Below are 19,921 nucleotides of genomic sequence, written 5' to 3'. Positions count from 1 at the left end.
TGTGGGGCACTAAGATTAGTTCAGGAGAAACTGAGGCAGAGAGTCCAGCATGGAAGCGAGGAGATATGAACAGGGTTCTCCTTCACTGCCTTGCTAGTGTGCCAAACGTTTCAGCTTCTTTACTAGAGCAAGCATAGTTTAACGTTGGAGCTAATTCTGTAGTATGGGAGCTCCTGGGGCAGGGACCCAGCTTTGGGTGGTGGTGGTAGTGGTAGTGGTAGTGGTAGTAGCTAATATTTATTGAGGGCGAGGCTTTGTGCATGATTTCATTCAGTCCTCGCATTAACCCTAGGAGGTAGGTAGTAATAGCCCCTTGCAGCAGGTGTGAAAACAGAAGCACCCACGTGCTTGGCAAAGTCACAGTTAGTCGTCACAGTTGCAGGCTGAGGAGCCAGGATTCACCGTGCCTGATTTCCAAGTACGAGTCTCTGTGAGTCACTGCCATGGCTCTTGTGCAAACGGAGCAGCCATGTAGGGTGGGGTGGGGGAGGGGCGGCTTGCTGAAGGCAGGAGGGTGCCGTTCACCGATGTGCCTTTTGTCCCATAGATAGCGCTGAAGTCACCCCACCTGTCCTCTCTGTGATGGGGGAGGCCACCCCAGTGAGCATCGAGCCGTAAGTGCAGCCCTTCCTCTGGCCTATGGTACGAGGGTGGCCGATGGGGTCCAGTGCACGCAGGCCCTGTGAGGAAGAGGAGGGTTGTGTGGGGCCCACAGAGGGCTGAACAGCCTCTGAGATTCTGCAACTGGCTCTGGGCTTTACTGTCCCCACCCTAAAGGAAAGGACCAGCTCGGTTTGAATTTGCCTCTGAGTATCGGCAGGGCAGTCCATGAGACTCTTTCCCTATCTGTAAACTCGAAGCTTCTCCCCTTTCCAACCTCTGGGCACTACCAGGTCCCATTTGCCAGGCTGTTCTCACGGAAGCCAAATTCCTTACACTCAGCTGAGGTCTTGCTGTGCTCAGCGTCTGTGGACTACCCCCTGCATCTTCTCCCATCCCAGAGAGAAAGATTCCCTGTGCCCGCGAGGTGAGGCCTCACTCCCTGCCCTTTCCACCCCTGCAGACGGATCAACGTGGGCTCCCGGTTCCAAGCGGAAATCCCCTCCATAAGGGATCGTGCTCTGGCAGCTGCAGACCCCCACAAGGCCGACTTGGTGTGGCAGCCGTGGGAGGACCTAGAGAGCAGCCGGGAGAAGCAGAGGCAAGGTGAGAGGGGGCCTGCACCAGCAAGTGAAGGTGGGCTGTTGGACAGGTGGGTGGGTTAGGCCCTGAACGAGATTTCTTCTCCTCCCCTCCCACGCTTGCTCCAGTGGAAGACCTGTTGACAGCCGCCTGCTCCAGTATTTTCCCTGGAGCTGGCACCAACCAGGAGCTGGCCCTGCACTGTCTGCATGAGTCCAGGGGAGACATCCTGGTGAGACGATGGCCCTGGTGGGGGGAGGGACCCTGAGGGAGGCTGGCATGGATCCATGTCTGCTGCCCAGGAGCCAGGCCTGCTGGCCCACTGATTGGAGGCAGGCAGGAGGGTCTGACCAGGATGGGGGTTGTAGGGGCTCCACCGAAGGTAGTCGTAGTTCCAAACTCCAGACTTTGCTGCACAGGGTCCTCTTGTCTACCCTAGTCCCTGATTCTGGGTCAGTGGGTCCCCGCCCTCAGAAAGGCTGTCACTGAGGCCTTTCTCCACCTATGGCTGTCTGTCCTGGGGGCCACACGTTCTCTCTTAAGAGGCCCTTGGCCTGGTTCCTGAGCAGCTCCACCCTCTGTGATCTTGCCATCCTGCCAAACCTCTTGCCCCTCAGCAGTTACACAGGGTAAAAATAAATGCCCACCTTACTACTCAGAGGGTTGAAGAGGCCTTCTGAATTGTGCCTGGCACCTAGGAGGCTCAGCCTACCACTGAGACCCCTGCAGGGCACTGACCTTTTCCTCACTTCCCCTTCAGGAAACGCTGAATAAGCTGCTACTGAAGAAGCCCCTGCGGCCCCATAACCACCCACTGGCAACTTATCACTACACAGGTGAGCCTGGGACCTGGAGCCTCAAGGTCTCCAGCATCAGTGGGGCCCAGCTTGGTGCTGAGTCACAGCCCTGGATGGGGGTGAGGAGGTCGGGGGCAGATAAGCCAAGAGCCGGAGTGAAAGAACTGACACCAAAGATGGGGTAGTTCTCAAGGGGCTTCCTGTGCCCTGAAGGGGCAGAGAGAAAGGCGTGGGCAGGTGGGAGCCCATGCAGGCAAAAAAGCCCATGGCAAGGTGCAAGGGACAGGAATCTAGGGAGTGCCGTCCCAATTGGCATCCGGTGCTTGGAACTTAGACAACCCCTGGAGTGCCATGTCCCATCCTGGGCACTGTGCTTTTAAAGGGACAGTGACCAAATGGCATAATCACAGCAGCCACCGATCCCTGTTGAGTGGTACCTCTTGTGTGTGCCAGGCAGAACAGCAAGGGTTCCACATGCATTATCTCCTTGAGTCTGCACCACAACTGGTGAGGTGGCTTGTGTGACCAGGTCCCAGTTCCCAAGCGAGGTGATTGAGGCTCAGAGGCTAGTAAGTGGCAGAAGCAGAAATATGGATCCAGCTCTGAATGGCTGCAGAGACCGTGGACGGATGACTTCACACTTTTCTGCTGGTCACTCACAGTCCCATCCACCTCACTAACCCTGGCTCCCGCTTTGCCTTACAGGTTCTGACCAGTGGAAGATGGCTGAGAGGAAGCTGTTCAACAAGGGCATTGCCATCTATAAGAAGGATTTCTTCCTGGTGCAGCAGCTGGTGAGCTGGGGCTCTGTTTCAGGCGCAAGAGGCAGCCAGGGGCCGGCTGTGTGGTTTGGGGCTCCCTCTGCCTGTGGTGGCCCTGCAGTCTCTCTGAAAAAGCAGGTTAATGCCACTAAGTATTGTCGGAGAGAATTTTCTAAACAAAACAAGGGGAGAAGATTGGGCCTTTCCTCCCCTTGGTTCCGAGCCTTCTTCCCTCATGTTAAGGTAGTATGGCCATGCTGGGGGTGGGGGTGGGGAGTGGGGGGGTGGTCTCAGAAGGAGGCCTGAGTGGGCAGACCCAGTGGTGTCAGACTTCAGAGAGTGACTTGCCTGAGGCAGAACAGGAAGAGAAGGAAGGCTGCAGACTGAGGTGAGCCATTTCCCAGGGGGCTGGAGTACTTCAAAAGCCACAATCAGTAGGTAGAGGAGAGGTCACCCTAAGATGAGGGGAACTGAGAGCCAACAAGTGACTGTATAACAGACCGGGCTGAGGGGGGCCCCCCACTGCCTTCTTCCTGTCAGACCCAGGGCTTCCTTCCAGTAACTCAACTGACCGAGCAGAGGAGGCCAAGTTGACTTTTCCTAGATTGAATTTATCTTGCCTCTCCCCATGTTCTTCTGGGAGAAGATTGTTTTGCTGATCCAAGGACCTACATCTTTCCAGCAGCCCTGTCTCATAAAATCTCAGCTGTACAGACCACCGAGGGAATGGGGTTTCCAAGAATGTGCCCTTTCCTCCTGGAATTGTAGATTGTGTCAGGACAGCTCTGGGGACTGGGCAAAGTGCAGATGAATTCTTCTACAAGGGCCCTGTTGTGAGGACAGTCATTTGCTGGGTTTCAGTAACATTCCATTCCCCGATTGGGCAATATTTCTGCGAAGTACACGCCTGTGAAATTCACTGTGGTGCCCCTAACGCCTTAATGAAAAGAGCAGACTGTTAGTCACACAGATGATCAGAGAGAATTGACAACAAAAGTGTAAACAGGATCTAATTAGTAAATCTGTGACTTGGCCATTCCTGTGAGATACAGCATATCTGTTTTCTCCTCAGGCACAGAGAACTCACTGACCCCCTGGGCTCTGTAGACAGACTTCCCAGCTCCCACTGCAGCCCAGCAGTTGGCAGAGCAGTCTGGGAGCCTGGGGGAGAAAGGGCAGAGTCAGAGCCTTTAAAGAGCCTCTGTGTGTGGGAAATCTGTCTGGAAACTAAACCCAGTAGCCAGATGGATTTGTGAAACGGGAGCGCGCTAGGATTTCAGATCTTGGGAGGCCCTTGGAAGTCATCTTACTCGTGAAGAGACTTACCTGAGGTCACACAGTCATTTAGTGGCAGAGTTAGGAGTGAGACTTAGGCCTTCTGCTTCCTTTTCAGGTTTTTCCAGAGCTTTCTTGTTAGTCTCCCTTGAATCCCTCTCTGATATAGGACAGTTTAACATTCTTCTGTCCTCACTTGTCAGTTGCTGTTCCCTGGGAGGAATGACAGTGTTGCCCAGATTGATGAAGGGAGTCTGTGTTGCCGGGTCTGGGCTGGCTCTGAATGGGGATGGTGTCCAGACTTTTTCACCCTTAACTGTTTACTTTGAAAAATTTGAAACTTACAGAAAAATTGAAAGCATAGTACAGTAAACACCCACGCATTCCTCATTTAGATTTACCAATTGTTAACACTGGTCACACTTGCTTTCCCTCTTTCTCGGTCTATACTTAAATTTATATACACGCTTATTTCATTTCTCTGTGTTTTAACTAGTCATTAAAAGTAAGTTACAAGCGGTCCCTACGTGGCTCAGTCGGTTGAGCATCCAACTTTTTTTTTTTTTAATGTTTATTTATTTATTTTGAGAGAGCGAGAGCAGGGAAGGGGCAGAGAGAGAGAGAGAGAGAGAGAGAGACAGAATCCCAAGCAGGTTCTGCATTGCCAGTGCAGAACCTGATGGGAGGCTCGAATCCATGAACTGTGAGATCATGACCTGAGCCAAAACCACGAGTCAAATGCTTAATCCATTGAGCCACCAGGGTGCCCCAAGTGACAAACTCTTGATTTCGGCTCAGGTCATGATCCCAGAATATTGGATTGAGACCCATGTTGGGCTCTGTGCTCAGCATGACACCTGCTTGAGATTCTCTCTCACTGCCCCCCCCTTCCCTATACCCCTCTCCCCTGCTCATGCTCTCTTAAAAAAAAATTTTTTTAAAGGTATGTTACAGACTTGATCCAAATATCTCTTAAAAACAAGGTTATATATTCTTGCAAAACCATAATACTATTATCATACCCAAGAAATTTAAACTAATAATATTCTCTAATATGCAATCCCTATTCAAATCTTCCCAATGGCTCCATGTGGTCCTTTTTGGCTTTTTTTTTCCCCTTCCTAATAGTGCTGAAGTGTTGTTTAATTGAATTAGTCAGTGGTTTGTTCAGAGAAGGCATTGGAGAAATGCTTGTATTTCTTGGGTTTCTTGGGTTTAGCATTTGGGGAGGAGGGGACATGCATGGATGGGAAAGGCTGGAGAATCTCCAGGCAGATGAGCTGAGCCAGGAACTCTGACCTCAGTTTTGGCTTCAAATCAGATCCAGACCAAGACCGTGGCCCAATGCGTGGAATTCTACTACACCTACAAGAAGCAGGTGAAAATTGGTCGCAACGGGACGCTAACCTTCGGGGATGTGGATACAAGTGACGAGAAGTCGGCCCAGGAAGAGGTTGAAGTGGATATTAAGGTGACTCCCTTCCCAGCCTCAGCTGCTTAGAGTCCTGACTGTGTCTGGGGCCGAGGGCTGAGTTGAGAGCCTGGGGCCAAGCTCTCTGGAAGCCCCTGGAGGGTAAAGAGAGCAAGGCAGTGTCCCTGACAGCCCCAAGGAGCTGATGTCCTGGGCACTGGACCTAGCCCTTTAGGTCCCCCTCTCTGTCTGTCAGCGGCAAGGTAATAATACATTGTGTTGATGCAGAACATTGGGGAATTTTCCCACAATATCTGCATCAGCACTGACCTCCTGTCTCCTCACAGCGCACCTCTAATACTATTGCCCAAACTTGAGGCATTCTTGTACAACCATCATGAATGTGTCATCTCTGCATCCTACCACATGTCAACGTTACTGTTTCTGCGACATCCACATACCACCTGGGCTACTACTTCATATTTTTCTTTAAGTCAACTCAGTTTTTACTCAGAAGGGAAATGTTATGTCCCAATCATAAGCAGAAAACCAGTACTGTTTGCCGTAGAAGGCACTAGCAAAAGTAAATATATATGAGAGCCAGTGTTGTTAAATTCCAGGTAGATACTGTTACCTGCCAGGGCTCTGAGTCTCAGACCTGACCTTTGGTTAATTAAGTCTGGGGGCTTATTCTAGGGAGTGTGCGACTCTTGATCTTGAGCTCGTGAGTCCGAGCCCCACGTTCAGTGTAGATTACTTAAAAATAAAATCTTTAAGGGGCACCTGGATGGCTCAGTTGGTGAAGCGTCCAGTTTAAGCTCAGGTTGTGATCTCGTGGTTTGTGAGTTCAAACCCCACGTCGGGCTCTGTGCTGACAGCTCGGAGCCTGGAACCTGCTTTGGATTCTGTGTCTCCCTCTCTCTCTGCCCCTCTCCTGCTTGCGCTCTGTGTCTCTCTCGCCCTCAAAAATAAATATTAAAAAAAATCTGAATCACAGGAAAAATTATTAGGGAAGCATTAAATAGAGACAAGCAGAAGTTTCAAAAAAATCTCTAAAAAATAATAATAAAGTCTGGAGAAGTATAAAAGACACATTTAGACCTAACTCAAAACTTTATGTTTGACGTAATCAGGATTGAAAAGAGAATGCTATTTAATTCTGTGTCCACATATCCATCTAACATCATGTTGGGGTTATAACTCCATACTTGCTGACATGCTGCATGAAGACAGGGAGTGGTTTGGTCCCTCTTTTACAGACGGGGAAGTGGGTGGAGTTCCCAGAAGCATTACAAAGACAGTTTAGAACTGGAGCTAAGGCTGCTGTCTGCTCCTCCGGACCACCTTGCCAAAGGATGTGTCTGTCTCTTGGACTGGCATGCTCCCTTCCTGCCCCGAGCTCAATCTCAAGTGCTCAGTCTCTTCCTGAGGGCTTTCAGGGCTCAAGACTCCCTCTTCTTTCCCAGGCCGACTATCTGGGGGAGGATATAGAATTATGTAGTGCAGGAGGCTGGCTGGGCCAGGCCAGGCAAGCAGGATGAGCAGGGACTAGTCGTCCCCGGCTGGGTCAGAATCGGAGCAGTATGGCTGTGTAACTAGAGCTCCAGGCTCACTGCCCTCATTCTTATCCCCCATAGACTTCCCAGAAGTTCCCAAGGATGCCTCTTCCCAGAAGAGAGTCTCCAAGTGAAGAGAGGCTGGAGCCCAAGAGAGAAGTAAAGGAGCCCAGGAAGGAGGGGGAGGAGGAAGTGCCAGAGATCCAGGAGAAGGGAGAGCAGGAAGAGGGGCGAGAGCGAAGCCGGAGGGCAGCGGCTGTCAAAGCCACACAGACACTACAGGCCAATGAGTCGGTAAGTGTGACCTCCACTAGGGGAGCCCAGGGCCAGGAGGAGGGCTGGAGCTGGGCCTGGGGGTGAGGGAGGGAGGGCAGAACAGGAACATGGTGATGATGATCATCGCCATGATGGCAGGAAATGTACTAAGTACCTTACGTTTTTAACTTATTTAATCCTCATAACCCTATGTGGTAGGTACTGTCATCATTCCCATTTTACAGATGAGGAGATGGAGGCCCCTAGATAAGACAGCTGGTAGGCAGCCTGACTCCAAAATTGTGCTATTAAGTTTTTATACTATACTGCTTCTGTACCTGAGACTGAAGAAGAAGGCCTTGTGAAAACCCAAAAGGTGTGTGGGACGTGGCAGAAGCATCTATGAGTTGTACCTGTGGCAGGCTCTCCATAAGAGAGCTGTGTCCCTGACAAGAATATCTGACAAGAATGAGCTGAAACATTGGGGTGCCTGGGTGGCTCAGTCGGTTAAGCTTTGGCTCAGGTCATGATCTAGTGGTTCGTGAGTTCCAGCCCCTTATTGGGCTCTGTGCTGTTGGTGTGGAGACTGCTTGGGATTCTCTTTCTTTCCCTTTCCCCCACTTGCATTCTCTCTCTCTCTCTCTCTCTCTCTCAAAATAAACTTAAAAAAAAAAAGGGCTGAAACAATGAGAATAATAACAATGACCCCTCTCATAGGTTCTCTGCAAAGTGCCTTCCTTTCCAGTATCTCATTAATTCCTCACAATAACCCCATAAAGTGTTAACCCCTACCTCAAAGATAGACGGAACTGAGTTCAGAGATGATATGTGACTTGCCTGAGTTCCTGCCTGCAGTCCTCGTAGTGAAGTCCTCTGTCCACCATATCATAGACCAAGAAACAACACATACCACCAGAGGTGTTCCTTGTCGGGGAGATGTCCCCCCAAAGGGAGTAGGGATTACTATGAGAGCCTTACAGATTTTTTTGTGTTGTACACTCAGGCTTGCAGGAAGACTCCAGACTGTTTGCTCCCTTCTGAGCCTGGGCTGTGCTTTTCCTCCCAGAGCTGTGCTCTATGCGCAAGCTTCATCAAGTCCTGCTGACTTTTGGGAATACTTCCCTAGGAGGGTCAACCCCATGCACGTACTTATGACTCCTAGCGGCCATCTGAGGCTCCCCTAACCCAAGGCCTGTGATTCCCCCCAAGCACCTCTCCAGGTCTGTTCCAGGTGTCCTCCACTCTCCATCATCTGCTTGGCATTTCTCGTGGTGACTCATGCTGTCTGTCCCTTTCACTAGATTTCAAGCTCCCTGAGAGCAGGGGCTCCTGTCTGTCCCCTCTGTATCCCCAGCATATGGCACCATCACATGGATTTGAATCTGATTTATGGAGTTAAGGCATGAATGGATGGACTAAATGACTGAAGACATGAAAACATTAATTGAGACACCAAGACCCCCTTCAGATAGATGCAGGGAGACGTCTTCTGGCAGCTTGGGCTGTCCCACAGGATTACTGTACCAACAGCTTTGTAAAGATACAGTTGGCCAGGGGCGCATGGGTGGCTCAGTTGGTTCAGCGTCTGACTTTGGGTCCGGTTATGATCTCGTGGCTCTTGAGTCTGAGCTGTGCATCCGGCTCTGTGCTGACAGCTCAGAGCCTGGAGCCTGCTTCAGGTTCCATGTCTCCCTCTCTCTTTGCCCCTCCCCAGCTTGTGCTGTCTCTCTCTCTCTCTCTCTCTCAAAAATAAACATTAAAAAAAAAAAAAAAGTTGGCTAAAGACCCAAATGGGCTGGCAAAAAGCAGTGAGTACCTTGTCACTGAAAGGATTCCAGTGGATTCTAGAGGACCATTTGGCAGGAGCATCTGACCTTTAAGAGCCCTGTGTTCCTGAGATGCCAGAATTCAGGAACCTCTCTTCCCCAGATCTCTCACCTCTCCTTGTTTGATCCTCTCCAGGCCAATGACATCCTCATCCTCCGAAGCCATGAGTCTAACGCCCCTGGCTCTGCTGGTGGCCAAGCCTCAGAGAAGCCAAGAGAGGGGGCAGGGAAGTCACGGAGGGCACTACCTTTCTCGGAGAAGAAGAAAAAACCGGAGACATTTAACAAGACCCAGAATCAGGAGAACACTTTCCCTTGTAAAAAGTGTGGCAGGTAAGATGCTAGGCCCTGCCTCCCCTGGGACCCAGCAGGGTGGCCACGGCTGGGGGCCAGGAAGTGTGCTTTCCAGGGGAGCTTTCGCCTTGTCATCTGATTGGCTCCGAGGGTTTCTAGGGCAGTGACGTCACTTGGCAGCTCTTAGAGGAGGGGTTGACAGCACTGGATCCGGAACCCTTCAGTTCCCTAGGTGGAAGGTGGAGCGGGCCGTGTGGCCCAAGCCAGTCAGGCTGGGCCGGGGACCCGCCCGCCACACAGACGCACCCATGCACGGGAGCGCACAGGCACACTGCCCAGACACACGCGCACCCGCACGCACGCTCTCTGGTCTGGTGGTCAGGGGGTGGGGGGTGGGGACGGCCCTCTTACTGGAGCCCCTCCTGCCCGGCCGCAGGGTGTTTTACAAGGTGAAGAGCCGCAGCGCCCACATGAAGAGCCACGCAGAACAGGAGAAGAAGGCTGCCGCCCTGAGGCAGAAGGAGAAGGAGGCCGCTGCCGCCGCGGCAACCGCAGCCGCCGCCTCTCCGCACCAGCCCGCGCTGCGCGAGGAGAGCGGCGCGGGTGAGAGGGGCTGACGCCGCCGGGGCTCAGGGGCCCGCCCCTCGCCCTGGACCCCCGGCCCTCCCTGCACCAGCCTGCCCGAGCTCCTGCGAGCACCCTGGAACCTCCAGAGGGAGAGAGGAGAGATCACGTGGACTTTTCTCGGAAGAACAAGACAATAAAATAAACGGCTCTTTTATTTATAAAGGCCCCAGGAGCAGTCGTCTAGGCTGCAGGATCCAGTTCTCTTTGCATTCTGTCTGTCGGAAGTAGTCCTTGCGCGTTCCTCCAACTGCACTGCGAAGGCCCCTGCTGGCTGGGGCTGCCCCTCCGGACGGGCTCCAGCGCCGCCATTGCTGCCTCCCACGCTGGGACCGCTGCTGCCGCGCAGCCTCTTCCGGTCCTCCTGGTTCCCCCTGCTCCCCCTCGGTCACCATGGAGAGCCAAGCAAGCACAAGCTCACCCTCCTTGCAGCATTATTCCCCGCCCCCCCAGAGGACCTTAAAGGCTGCACAGGCCCTGCCCCAAGCCCCGAAAAGAGGAACTCCCCTGGAGGGATTGTGGTGGCCGTCTCCGAGAAGGAGCTCAGCCTGGTACCTGTGCTGTCCCCTACACGACAATGTCCAGGCCTAAGCTGCTCCGGTGACCCTGTCCTCAGGCCACCACCTATGGGAGGAAAGCTACCAGAATGCCTATAGGGCAGAGGACAGGTACCTGTCCCTTTGCTGCTTGCTAGCGGCCTGCTAGGGCTGTGAAGTTTTCTCAGATATTTGGGGAAGGGGCCAGTGTCGGGTCTCAAGCTCTCAGTCTGCTGGAAGGAAGGGAACTGTGCAGAGGGTGGAAGTTGTAGGGTTGGGCTGGAGAGAACTTTTGATAAGCCCTGGCTCTTCCTGCTAACCACCTTTTTGCCAAACACTTTTGGTCCCCGAAGGCTGCTAAGGGGGTTTATCCTGGGCCCAGCCTGTTCCCTCTTGCCGCAGGTTCCTTGCCTGCGTATGTCCTGCCCTTGGCAGCTGCTTCCTCACCCCATCCCACCTGGTCTAGCGTGGATATCCACCGCCCAGCCCCCGGTCCTACATGCTGGAGATTTCTGGATCCTTCCCTGGGAGGGGGAGGTCTCCTAACCAGATTGGACAGGAGCCTTCATTCCTCGACTTGTGTCATTTGGGAGCTATTTATTTATTCTTAATATTTAATTTTTAACATCCTCTCAGGGACCAGGGGCCTCTTGCTTTCCAGAGGCCCAAGTGCATTTATCCCAAAATAAGGCACCTTCTTGGCATCCCCCCCCCCCCCATTCCTAAGACCCTAAGGTCCCTCACCTCATTGCTCTGGAAGCTGTTGCCAGTAGGGGTGATTAGTAGCACTGAAAGAGGGTGGAAAGGTGGAAGGTGTCACCAAAGCCACACAAAGACCAGCAGGAGCAAGGGAGATCAAAGGCAGTTCTTATTGCTACCTCTTCTCTGGCTGTATTTTCAGATTGCCTGAGGGGATTGACTGGAAGCCAGAATTCTAGTTTTGTTTCTAGTTTGAAGAAGCCATATTTGGCATGGAGTCACTGAAGTGAAGTGCTAGAAGGTTCCAGAGGCCTCCCTTGCCAGTCCCATAGAGGGCTGAGTTATTTTTCTGATCTTGCTACTCAAGTTTAGTTGTGTTAGAAGTTCTAAGTGAATGCAAGTATGTTGCAAGAATGCAGGTCAGCATGTTAGGAAGGAGCCAAAAATTCTACTACTCTCCTTACAAGATAGCCTAAAGGCGCCATGTTGGTAGCTAAGAGTGGGGAGGGAGTTTTGTGTCTAAACTATGCACTAACTGGTGTTTTTCAGCATTGATTTATGCATTAATATGGTTCTTCAGGACCCCAGATATGGGAGCAACATCTTTCTCCCCGCCAGACTCCAGGACCGCTACATAGATCTTCAACTTCCCAGTTAGTTTCCTCCAAAGGCTTCTACAGACTCAATGTCCCAAGATCGCAGAAATCTGGTATACCCTCCAGAAATAGAAGGGTAGCAAATTTAGGCTGTCTGCTAAATCACTTATGTAATAAGAGTGCCTTCGCAGCTTTGCCCCAAAGTGCTACTTATGTTTCCCAAGGTTTTTTCTATTTAAATATAATTTAGTTTCAGGCCCCTCTGTGGACACATGGTAACAGGAACCTCCTTCGTTTAGAGTGATTCTCCTCTTCTAAGCTCATAGAAATCAGACTAGGTGAAATGTTGGTGGAGAAAATCAAGGTGGTACCTCTGTATTAATTCCACCAGACCCTGTATTTTAGAAGCGTTCATGCTCCAGGATGGATTTATATCTAGAATATAAGGTGAAAGTTAAAACGTTTAGAGGGCAGATGCAATTGTTCCAAGTGACCTGCCAATAAAGTAGGTGCAGCCATAGGAGCTGGGATAGGTATATCCTTTATGGTGCTTTCTCCCTGTGAACACATTAGGCTCGTCTTGTTTGTGTTTCTTCCTTTTTTCTTCTGTTCAGAGCTGTTTAAGAAGTTAAATGACAAACACCTCCAGCTTTATTATGCCCTCCCCACGCCATTTCACATATCCATCTTCCAGTCTCCATCTACACTTCGCTAAGGGCATGAAATTAACCTAGTGCCTGTGTTCCAGACCGTTTCTGAGGTCTCTTACCCACCCACGGAGTCTGTGCTTCAGTGCACTGGCCTCCATGCCTTCAGCAGCCCCCCTCACAGCTAAGGTACACCCTCATCCCTTCTGCCTCCCCACCTCCACCCCTGGCACAGAGGTCGTGTGCTGCTTATGTCTAAAAGAAATCCCCTATATTTAACTGCCTCAGTGACCTAACCTCTTTCTTCTCATGTGCCAGATGTTAAGATGAAGGAGGAATACAACACATACTCAAGCCTCAGCTGTTTAAATATATTTTCTCTGGGGCTCTCTTTTTTCGAACGGTATTTATTACCAGACTAGCAAGCCTAACTCCTTAGGTTTACAGGAAGTATGCATATTTTTATAAAACAATTGTATGTCCTCCCCATATTTTGCTGTGTTAATATTTGCCTCTAACAGTTTGCAGCTGTTTCACCTTTTCCTTGTTTGTCTCTAAGTTGAAGGCCTTGTTTGGAGGGGACAGCACAGGAACAGCCTTGACAGTCTGTAATTATTGTACAGATATTTTAATAGCATATAAATAAGTATATTCCTTTTATTTTGGGGAAAAAAACATCAGACACTGCCTTTTGTGTGTTTGCTGCCTGTGGCACCCTTTTTTAAAGACTGTTACATATTAAAATAGTGTGTATATATATATATATATATATATTACCTCTTTTGCTGTACAGTTGTGATAGACCAGACTGAAGATTTTATTTTTTGTGTGCTTTTTATAAAAAAAAAAAAATAACACACTAAAGTAAATCTTGCGGATGTGATTGTAATGTACCTATGTAACTTATTTACTTTTGAATGTTCTTCTGTATCTTTAAACCTTTTATTAAATAAGGTTTTAAAAATTCAGAGTTGAAGGCTGTGTTCTTTTGGGGAGATTTTCACCATCTGGGATCGACTAAGTAGGCCTTGTTTTGCTTGCAATGTATTACTTGACATTTGGAACCACAAGGATTCTCTTTTCATCAGGTCTTTGTCAGTGATGCCGGGAGAGGAAAAATAACACGCTAGTGTTTGCCTGTTTGCAAAGATTACTGAATAGACACGGATCTTTTTACATAACTTTAGACAAGAAAGAGTCTCAACTCAGTGTCTCACACAAAAATATGTACACGGCACACTTCCAACGTGTTAGTTTCATTGACCTAAAGTATGGAGGGTGCAGAATGCCATCAGGTGGCACAGGGAAGTCGCGGTGCTAAAGATGATATTTTCCTATGCAGCGGCAGGCCAAGTTTGCCTTGACGGATGCATTTTCAACAATATCACCTTAACTTCACTCCAGAATTGTATTACCTTTTAAACACGGTGCTTTGTTAGGAAAAAAAAAAAAAAAAATCCGGAAAACGTGAAAAAGGAAATGCGCCATCAAAGTAACGCCTGGAGACCCTCGCTAGCACCTTGGCAACCGCTCGACCCGGAGAACCACGGGAACTCGAGGAACTCAGGTAGTCAAGGCCACCGTTGCCATGGTTACGCTCCGGGGCGGGGCGGAAGCAGCTCACTGGGCCTGCCCCGCTCCCCACTGCGGCAGTAACGCCTTCGCTGGCTGCGGATCCCAGGACCTGGCAGCGGAGCTGCGCCACACCGCCGCAGCCCGCCGCAGCCGGCGCACCGCCACTCCTGCCCGCCCTTGCCTCGCTTCTCCGTCCTCCTGGCGCCTCCGCTGCCCGTGTCGTCGTTCCTCGGCCACCTCGCCGCCTGGAGCCATCACTAGGTCTGCAAAGAAGCCACTTGCGGACTGGCCCCGCCGCCGCCGCCGCGACCTCAGAACAGTCTCTTCCTTCGGGGACTGCGCAGCCCTTGTCTGCAAAGCAGCCCCTCCTCGCCCAACTGAAGGCCGGGCTCCGACCGCGAACGCCGGATCAACAGCGGGAGCAAGCAGCGGTGCCCGACGCCCCAGCTGCCGAGAGGAGGCGGCCACGCCCCGCGACCACACCCCGGCGCCTCTTCAGCCCCGCGGCTCCAGGCTTCGCCACCCGCCGTCGCTCCTCGCCTTCTGCGCTGCGACACGACACCCTGCGTGCGGGTGGGAGACCCGGGCTGCAGACCCCGACCGGAGACGCAAGATGGCGGCGGACGCGTGACTGACTGCCAGAGCATCCCAGAGGCTTCGCTCGGAGAGCCAGCCGAAGGACTGACTTTGCGGGGCAGCGAAAGGACAAGAGGAGGACTCTGGTGTCATCTGTTCATTGTGATCGCGTGAAGCTTGCCTCCCTCGGGCATATTGGGGGGAGTGTCTGCTGCTGTCCTAAGTCCCAGAGCACAGGGAGCCACAGTCGAATCCTTATTTGTAGAGTTGAGGCCCTTGACAGTGGGGAAAATGGCGATGACACTGTTGGAAGACTGGTGCAGGGGGATGGATGTGAACTCCCAGAGAGCGCTGCTGGTCTGGGGGATCCCAGTGAACTGTGATGAGGCTGAAATCGAAGAGACCCTCCAGGCTGCGATGCCCCAGGTGCCCTATCGAGTACTTGGGAGAATGTTTTGGAGGGAAGAGAATGCAAAAGCAGCCTTGTTAGAGCTCACTGGCGCTGTCGATTACGCCGCGATCCCCAGGGAGATGCCGGGTAAAGGAGGGGTCTGGAAAGTGGTCTTTAAACCCCCGACTTCCGATGCTGAATTTTTAGAAAGGCTGCACCTCTTCCTGGCGAGAGAGGGGTGGACCGTGCAAGATGTTGCCCGCGTCCTTGGGTTTCAGAACCCTGCTCCGGCCCCAGGCCCAGATATGCCGGCAGAGATGCTAAACTATATTTTGGATAATGTTATTCAGCCTCTTGTTGAGTCCATATGGTACAAGAAGCTGACGCTGTTCTCTGGGAGGGACATCCCGGGGCCGGGGGAGGAGACCTTTGATCCCTGGCTGGAACACACTAATGAGGTCATAGAGGAGTGGCAGGTGTCTGATGTAGAAAAGAGGCGGCGGTTGATGGAGAGTCTTAGAGGCCCTGCCGCTGATGTCATCCGCATCCTCAAGACTAACAACCCTGCAATAACCACTGCTGAATGCCTGAAGGCGCTTGAGCAGGTGTTTGGGAGCGTCGAGAGCTCTAGGGATGCGCAGGTCAGATTTCTGAACACTTACCAGAACCCGGGAGAAAAGTTATCCGCCTATGTCATTCGACTGGAGCCTCTTCTGCAGAAGGTGGTGGAGAAGGGGGCTATAGATAAAGATAACGTGAACCAGGCCCGCCTGGAGCAGGTTATTGCCGGGGCCAACCACAGCGGGGCCATCCGAAGGCAGCTGTGGCTGACGGGGGCTGCGGAAGGGCCTGCCCCTAACCTCTTCCAGTTGCTGGTGCAGATCCGAGAGGAGGAGGCCAAGGAGGAGGAGGAGGAGGCTGAGGCCGCCCTCTTGCAGTTAGGCCTGGAGGGGCACTTCTGAGGCCCAGGAAACGCTGTACTGCAGATCTAGATCACAGCTGCTTTCCTTGTCTCCGTGCTATCTTACAGGTGTCTCTTAGTAGTAAAGACTTAGCCATGTGCTGGGGGGGGGGAGGGGGTTTGAGAGCAGGGAGGCAGCAGGCCTGGGTATTCATGTAACATTAGTACAATCGTGCAAATGAGCACCCTGAGCTACTTACTATGAGTCGTACCTAGCTGCAATGCCAGGTAAAGACTTGTGCACCAGTGCTCAGTGCAAGCTGTCGTTGTGGCAATCATCAGTTGTAAAACATGTGAATTTGTGACACTTCCCATTGAGGTAATTAAGTGTGAAATTGCATGTTCTGATGTTTAGCGCAGGACCTGGCAAACACAAAAAGCGTTCAGTAAAAATATGAGCCGTTATTACTAATATCGTGAATGGTTCTGTGTTTACAGTAAATTGTTCCTAATTTATATTAATGGAAAGAAATGTGACTTAATTAGATACTACTAGTTATTCAACCATACAAAGCAAATTTCTTATTTTTCATCTTGAAACGTCTGGATCAGTTTAATTGACAAGTGTTCTGAGACTATGGAATGGGGTGTTAGGAAACAGTTCTAGAACTGCGTGAATCAATTTTTCTCTGTACAAGATACAGATATAAACTGCATGGGAAGGTTATAAAGAACCAGTTACAGTATCTAGTTCCCCACTTCAAGTCTGTCATTGAATGGTAGTTCTTGTTCATGCTGATTCTAAGTGTTCTAAATTTCAAGTTATCAAAATACATGTATATGAATAAAAATATTTTAAAAATTCTATTGTCTTGTTTTTCTGACACATGTACAAAATTTAAGTGTAATTAAGCTCTATGTTCTCTTAGGAAGACTTCCCCATGCTGCTAAAAAAATCAGACTTCAATGATTTTATCTTTAAACTTCATGTCATACTATGCGAGTTTAAATTGCAGAACCTTTTGGTATTTTCAACTTTTGCATGTTTTCTACAAGGCAAGTGTTAGAAGGCTAAAAAGACCTACGTAAATATTAACTTACTGTAAAATGTTAGAAAATCCTGAAATGGGGCTCAGGATGTCATCTAGCAATGCTTTTTCTCCCCTTTCTAAATCCTTTTTCAGCTAAAGGTGTTTATTTTGCTGAGGAATAATTCCTCAGCTTAAAATGAAGGTTTCAGATTTATAGCAGCCATTTGATATCAAGAGGGTACAAATAGGGAAACAGTTTAAAAACATGTTTGACTTCAGAGCTTTAGTGACCAAAGGTGTCTTGAGATCCTAGTAAATCCAGAAGTGGTTACATGAGCGTAAGAGTTCAGTGGGGTTTTCCCCTAGTAACAAGGCTTTAAAATTACAGCCAACCTATTTAACAATCATCAGGTAAAAATTTATAAAGGCTACTACTGGTGTACATTCAAACATTTTTCTGTACTCATGTCATCTGTTCCACTCTCACACGCTTAACACACACATCTCCAAATGTTTGATTCTCAACAACAGATACGCAAGTCTTTGCTTCCCCCAGTAAACATGTCCTCATTCCTCTACTCCCCAACTCACATAGCTTCCCTCTCCATCGCCATTGGCATGACAGCATGGCACCGGGTACACGCCCCCCTCACTTCTCAGAATCTTATCTGTACACATTCACTCCCACCTTCCCCCTGACACTCTCATAAACACACTCCCTCCTCCCACCACGCGCGCGCATGCACACACACACAGACACACACACGCTACAGCAGTCTCCCACCCCAACCACACAATCCTGTTTCTCCACACCTGCTCCCACTGCCACCTCACACCAGCCAGCCACATATACACACACATTCTCACTCCATGCAAGTTACGTTCATGACGAAAATAGTGGGTTCCTCTCACCCGATGTCAGAGGCATCCTTCAATGTCTGTACATAGAGATATACCTTCTTATAGCTGCAGAACTGACTGCATCTTAGGAAGGAGGGTTATCACTTCAGATTCTTTTATTATATGCAACGGTTATATATCGACGTATACATACATATGTATTTGATTACATATATATGGTACACATGTAAGGATTCTAGATGTCCATCCTTTATTCTAGAAAACTAAAAATAATGAGCTGTTTCTTATCTGAATTAAGGGTTTCTCTTTATAAAAGGCTCAAAAATTAAAATCTGCTTTTTAAAGGAGGACAGCAGCAAGAAACATCCTTAGAACCAAAGAACTGTGGAATAAAGAAGTAGAAACTGCACCACAGTCCCATTCTGAGGCCAAAATTATATTTGGTTGATAGCACAGAATATGTGCTGAGACAATGTGTAATGTTACAGCTATTACTAGGCTATCTTGTTTCTTGTGGATCAAAAAGGGGCTGGCCAGTGTCAGGTTATTCCAGACCACAAATCAGGGGCCTATCAATCAACCTTAAACTCGTATACTACCAGTAAGGAGAGGACTAGGAATAGTCCTTCCGGTTCCGGGAAGCACTTTGCAGGATCCCAATCATTTGGAATGGTGCCCAGAAGCCTTCTAGTGAAGACTTACAAACCTGGAAGAGGAGATTATCACTGGTAGTGAACTACAGGGGGAAAAAAATGGCATAAAGAAATGAGTCAGGCTCTCTCCCTGTCTCATACACACTCACACAAGCTGTGTGGAATGTTTGATCTAAAGGCCAAATTTCTTCAGAATTGAATGTGATTGGAAGTTCACATGGTTGCTCTATACTAGCTAAAGCGAATGGCCACATAACCAAAAAAAGATACGAATTAATTTTTTTTTTAGAAAATAACACAATTTATTACTATTTTAAAACAAGTTTCACAAAATAACATTCAGAAACTCAACATTTCTAAATAAGTTAACACAATAAGTTTAGTCATAAAGTCATGCTACAAAATTCCTGCATATAAAAGATTATTATCAAAGTATTAATAGATGTTAAAATGTTCTTTAGAATGGAGTTGGTTCTAGAAGCCAAAGATTCTGGAATGATGCTCGTTATCATGACTGACACCCTGGGAGAAGCAGCTAGCTGTATGTATATTCTCTACCACCAGTCTTTTGATGGGATTGATCCCTCCAGGCAATAGCACCTCAGAGGCAGGTATCCTGCAGATCAAAGAAGCAAAGAACTTCCCACCCTTGTCACATTAGCCACGGCTTAATTTAACCAACATCTAAATTAACTGTTAAAATCTAGACGTGGGAAAGATAACTAACGCACAAAGTTTCTATTCTGAGTAAGAGAATTCTACATGACACATTCCCCAGAGGGATGACTGTCAATGTAGCAGACATGGAAGATGACAGCAAGGAGGGAAATAGGGAAATCCAGACTCTGATTATGTCAACAGACAACTATTGCTCAGGTTGGCTGAGAACGAGCAAGGATAAGTCTGATTCTCTACTATCCACATGCAGGCTAGGTATTTACCTATCTGCCCTTTGGGATTCCTGTCTACCAACATCCAGTTCATAATTTTAAAGTGCAAATCTATGGCAAAATAGTTTACTCTCCCCCATCCCCTTGTTAAATTTGCTAGATCATAATTTGGTTGGCTGGTTCCCCTCTAATCTGCCCAATATGGGAAGTAACTAGAATCCAGTTATGACTTCTCCAAGTGGCAAGTGAAAATGTTTCTTAGGTTAGAAAAAAGTAAGACTCAGTCTCATTTTGACTTTCAGTTTTCTTCCTTTGCAGTCAGTTATAAAAAGGTAGCAACAGAGATTTCGATGTGGGATTTCTAAAAGTTCAGTGATTTTTTTCAAGACATACTCTATTTTTTTTTATTGCACCTATTTTATGGTTTTATGAAAAAACAAAAATCAAAACCAAAACCTCATGCTAGAGTGAGGATAAAGGAATATGGTCAAGTTAGCTGTGTCAGAAGCACCAACTCTGCTACACTGAAACTTGTTTTATGTTTAATTAAACCTATTAAGCAGCCTAAATAAAGAAAACATGTG

At 49.1% G+C, this 19,921-nt stretch overlaps 2 protein-coding genes across 8 annotated transcripts in view; both read left to right on the top strand.

Annotated features, from left to right (window-relative positions):
- MIDEAS (mitotic deacetylase associated SANT domain protein) overlaps positions 1-13,427 on the top strand; it is a 68,586-nt gene extending 55,159 nt beyond the window's left edge. For 5 of the 7 annotated variants that reach the window (XM_053889582.1, XM_053889583.1, XM_053889585.1 and 2 more), the window contains 9 exons: positions 548-614; positions 1,064-1,206; positions 1,311-1,414; positions 1,943-2,018; positions 2,685-2,773; positions 5,337-5,486; positions 7,064-7,276; positions 9,200-9,396; positions 9,794-13,427. In XM_053889582.1, the coding sequence (XP_053745557.1) occupies positions 548-614; positions 1,064-1,206; positions 1,311-1,414; positions 1,943-2,018; positions 2,685-2,773; positions 5,337-5,486; positions 7,064-7,276; positions 9,200-9,396; positions 9,794-9,974 (1,220 nt within the window). In that variant the 3' untranslated portion in view covers positions 9,975-13,427. Of the gene's footprint in view, positions 1-547; positions 615-1,063; positions 1,207-1,310; positions 1,415-1,942; positions 2,019-2,684; positions 2,774-5,336; positions 5,487-7,063; positions 7,277-9,199; positions 9,401-9,793 lie in introns of those variants that run through there. The other 2 variants (XM_053889588.1, XM_053889587.1) reach the window with 2 other exon arrangements.
- Positions 13,428-14,899: 1,472 nt separating this feature from the next.
- PNMA1 (PNMA family member 1) lies at positions 14,900-16,767 on the top strand. Its single transcript, XM_019427092.2, has one exon. It carries the CDS (start codon positions 14,902-14,904, stop codon positions 15,961-15,963), a length of 1,062 nt encoding a protein of 353 aa, XP_019282637.1. The 5' UTR covers positions 14,900-14,901; the 3' UTR covers positions 15,964-16,767.
- Positions 16,768-19,921: the final 3,154 nt, after the last annotated feature.

The sequence above is a fragment of the Panthera pardus genome, unplaced genomic scaffold, assembly GCF_024362965.1.
Source record: "Panthera pardus isolate Hobbes unplaced genomic scaffold, ASM2436296v1 HiC_scaffold_24, whole genome shotgun sequence".
Lineage (NCBI taxonomy): Eukaryota > Metazoa > Chordata > Mammalia > Carnivora > Felidae > Panthera > Panthera pardus.
Note: the sequence above shows the minus strand (reverse complement) of the source record. Positions and strands in the feature narration are given on the sequence as shown.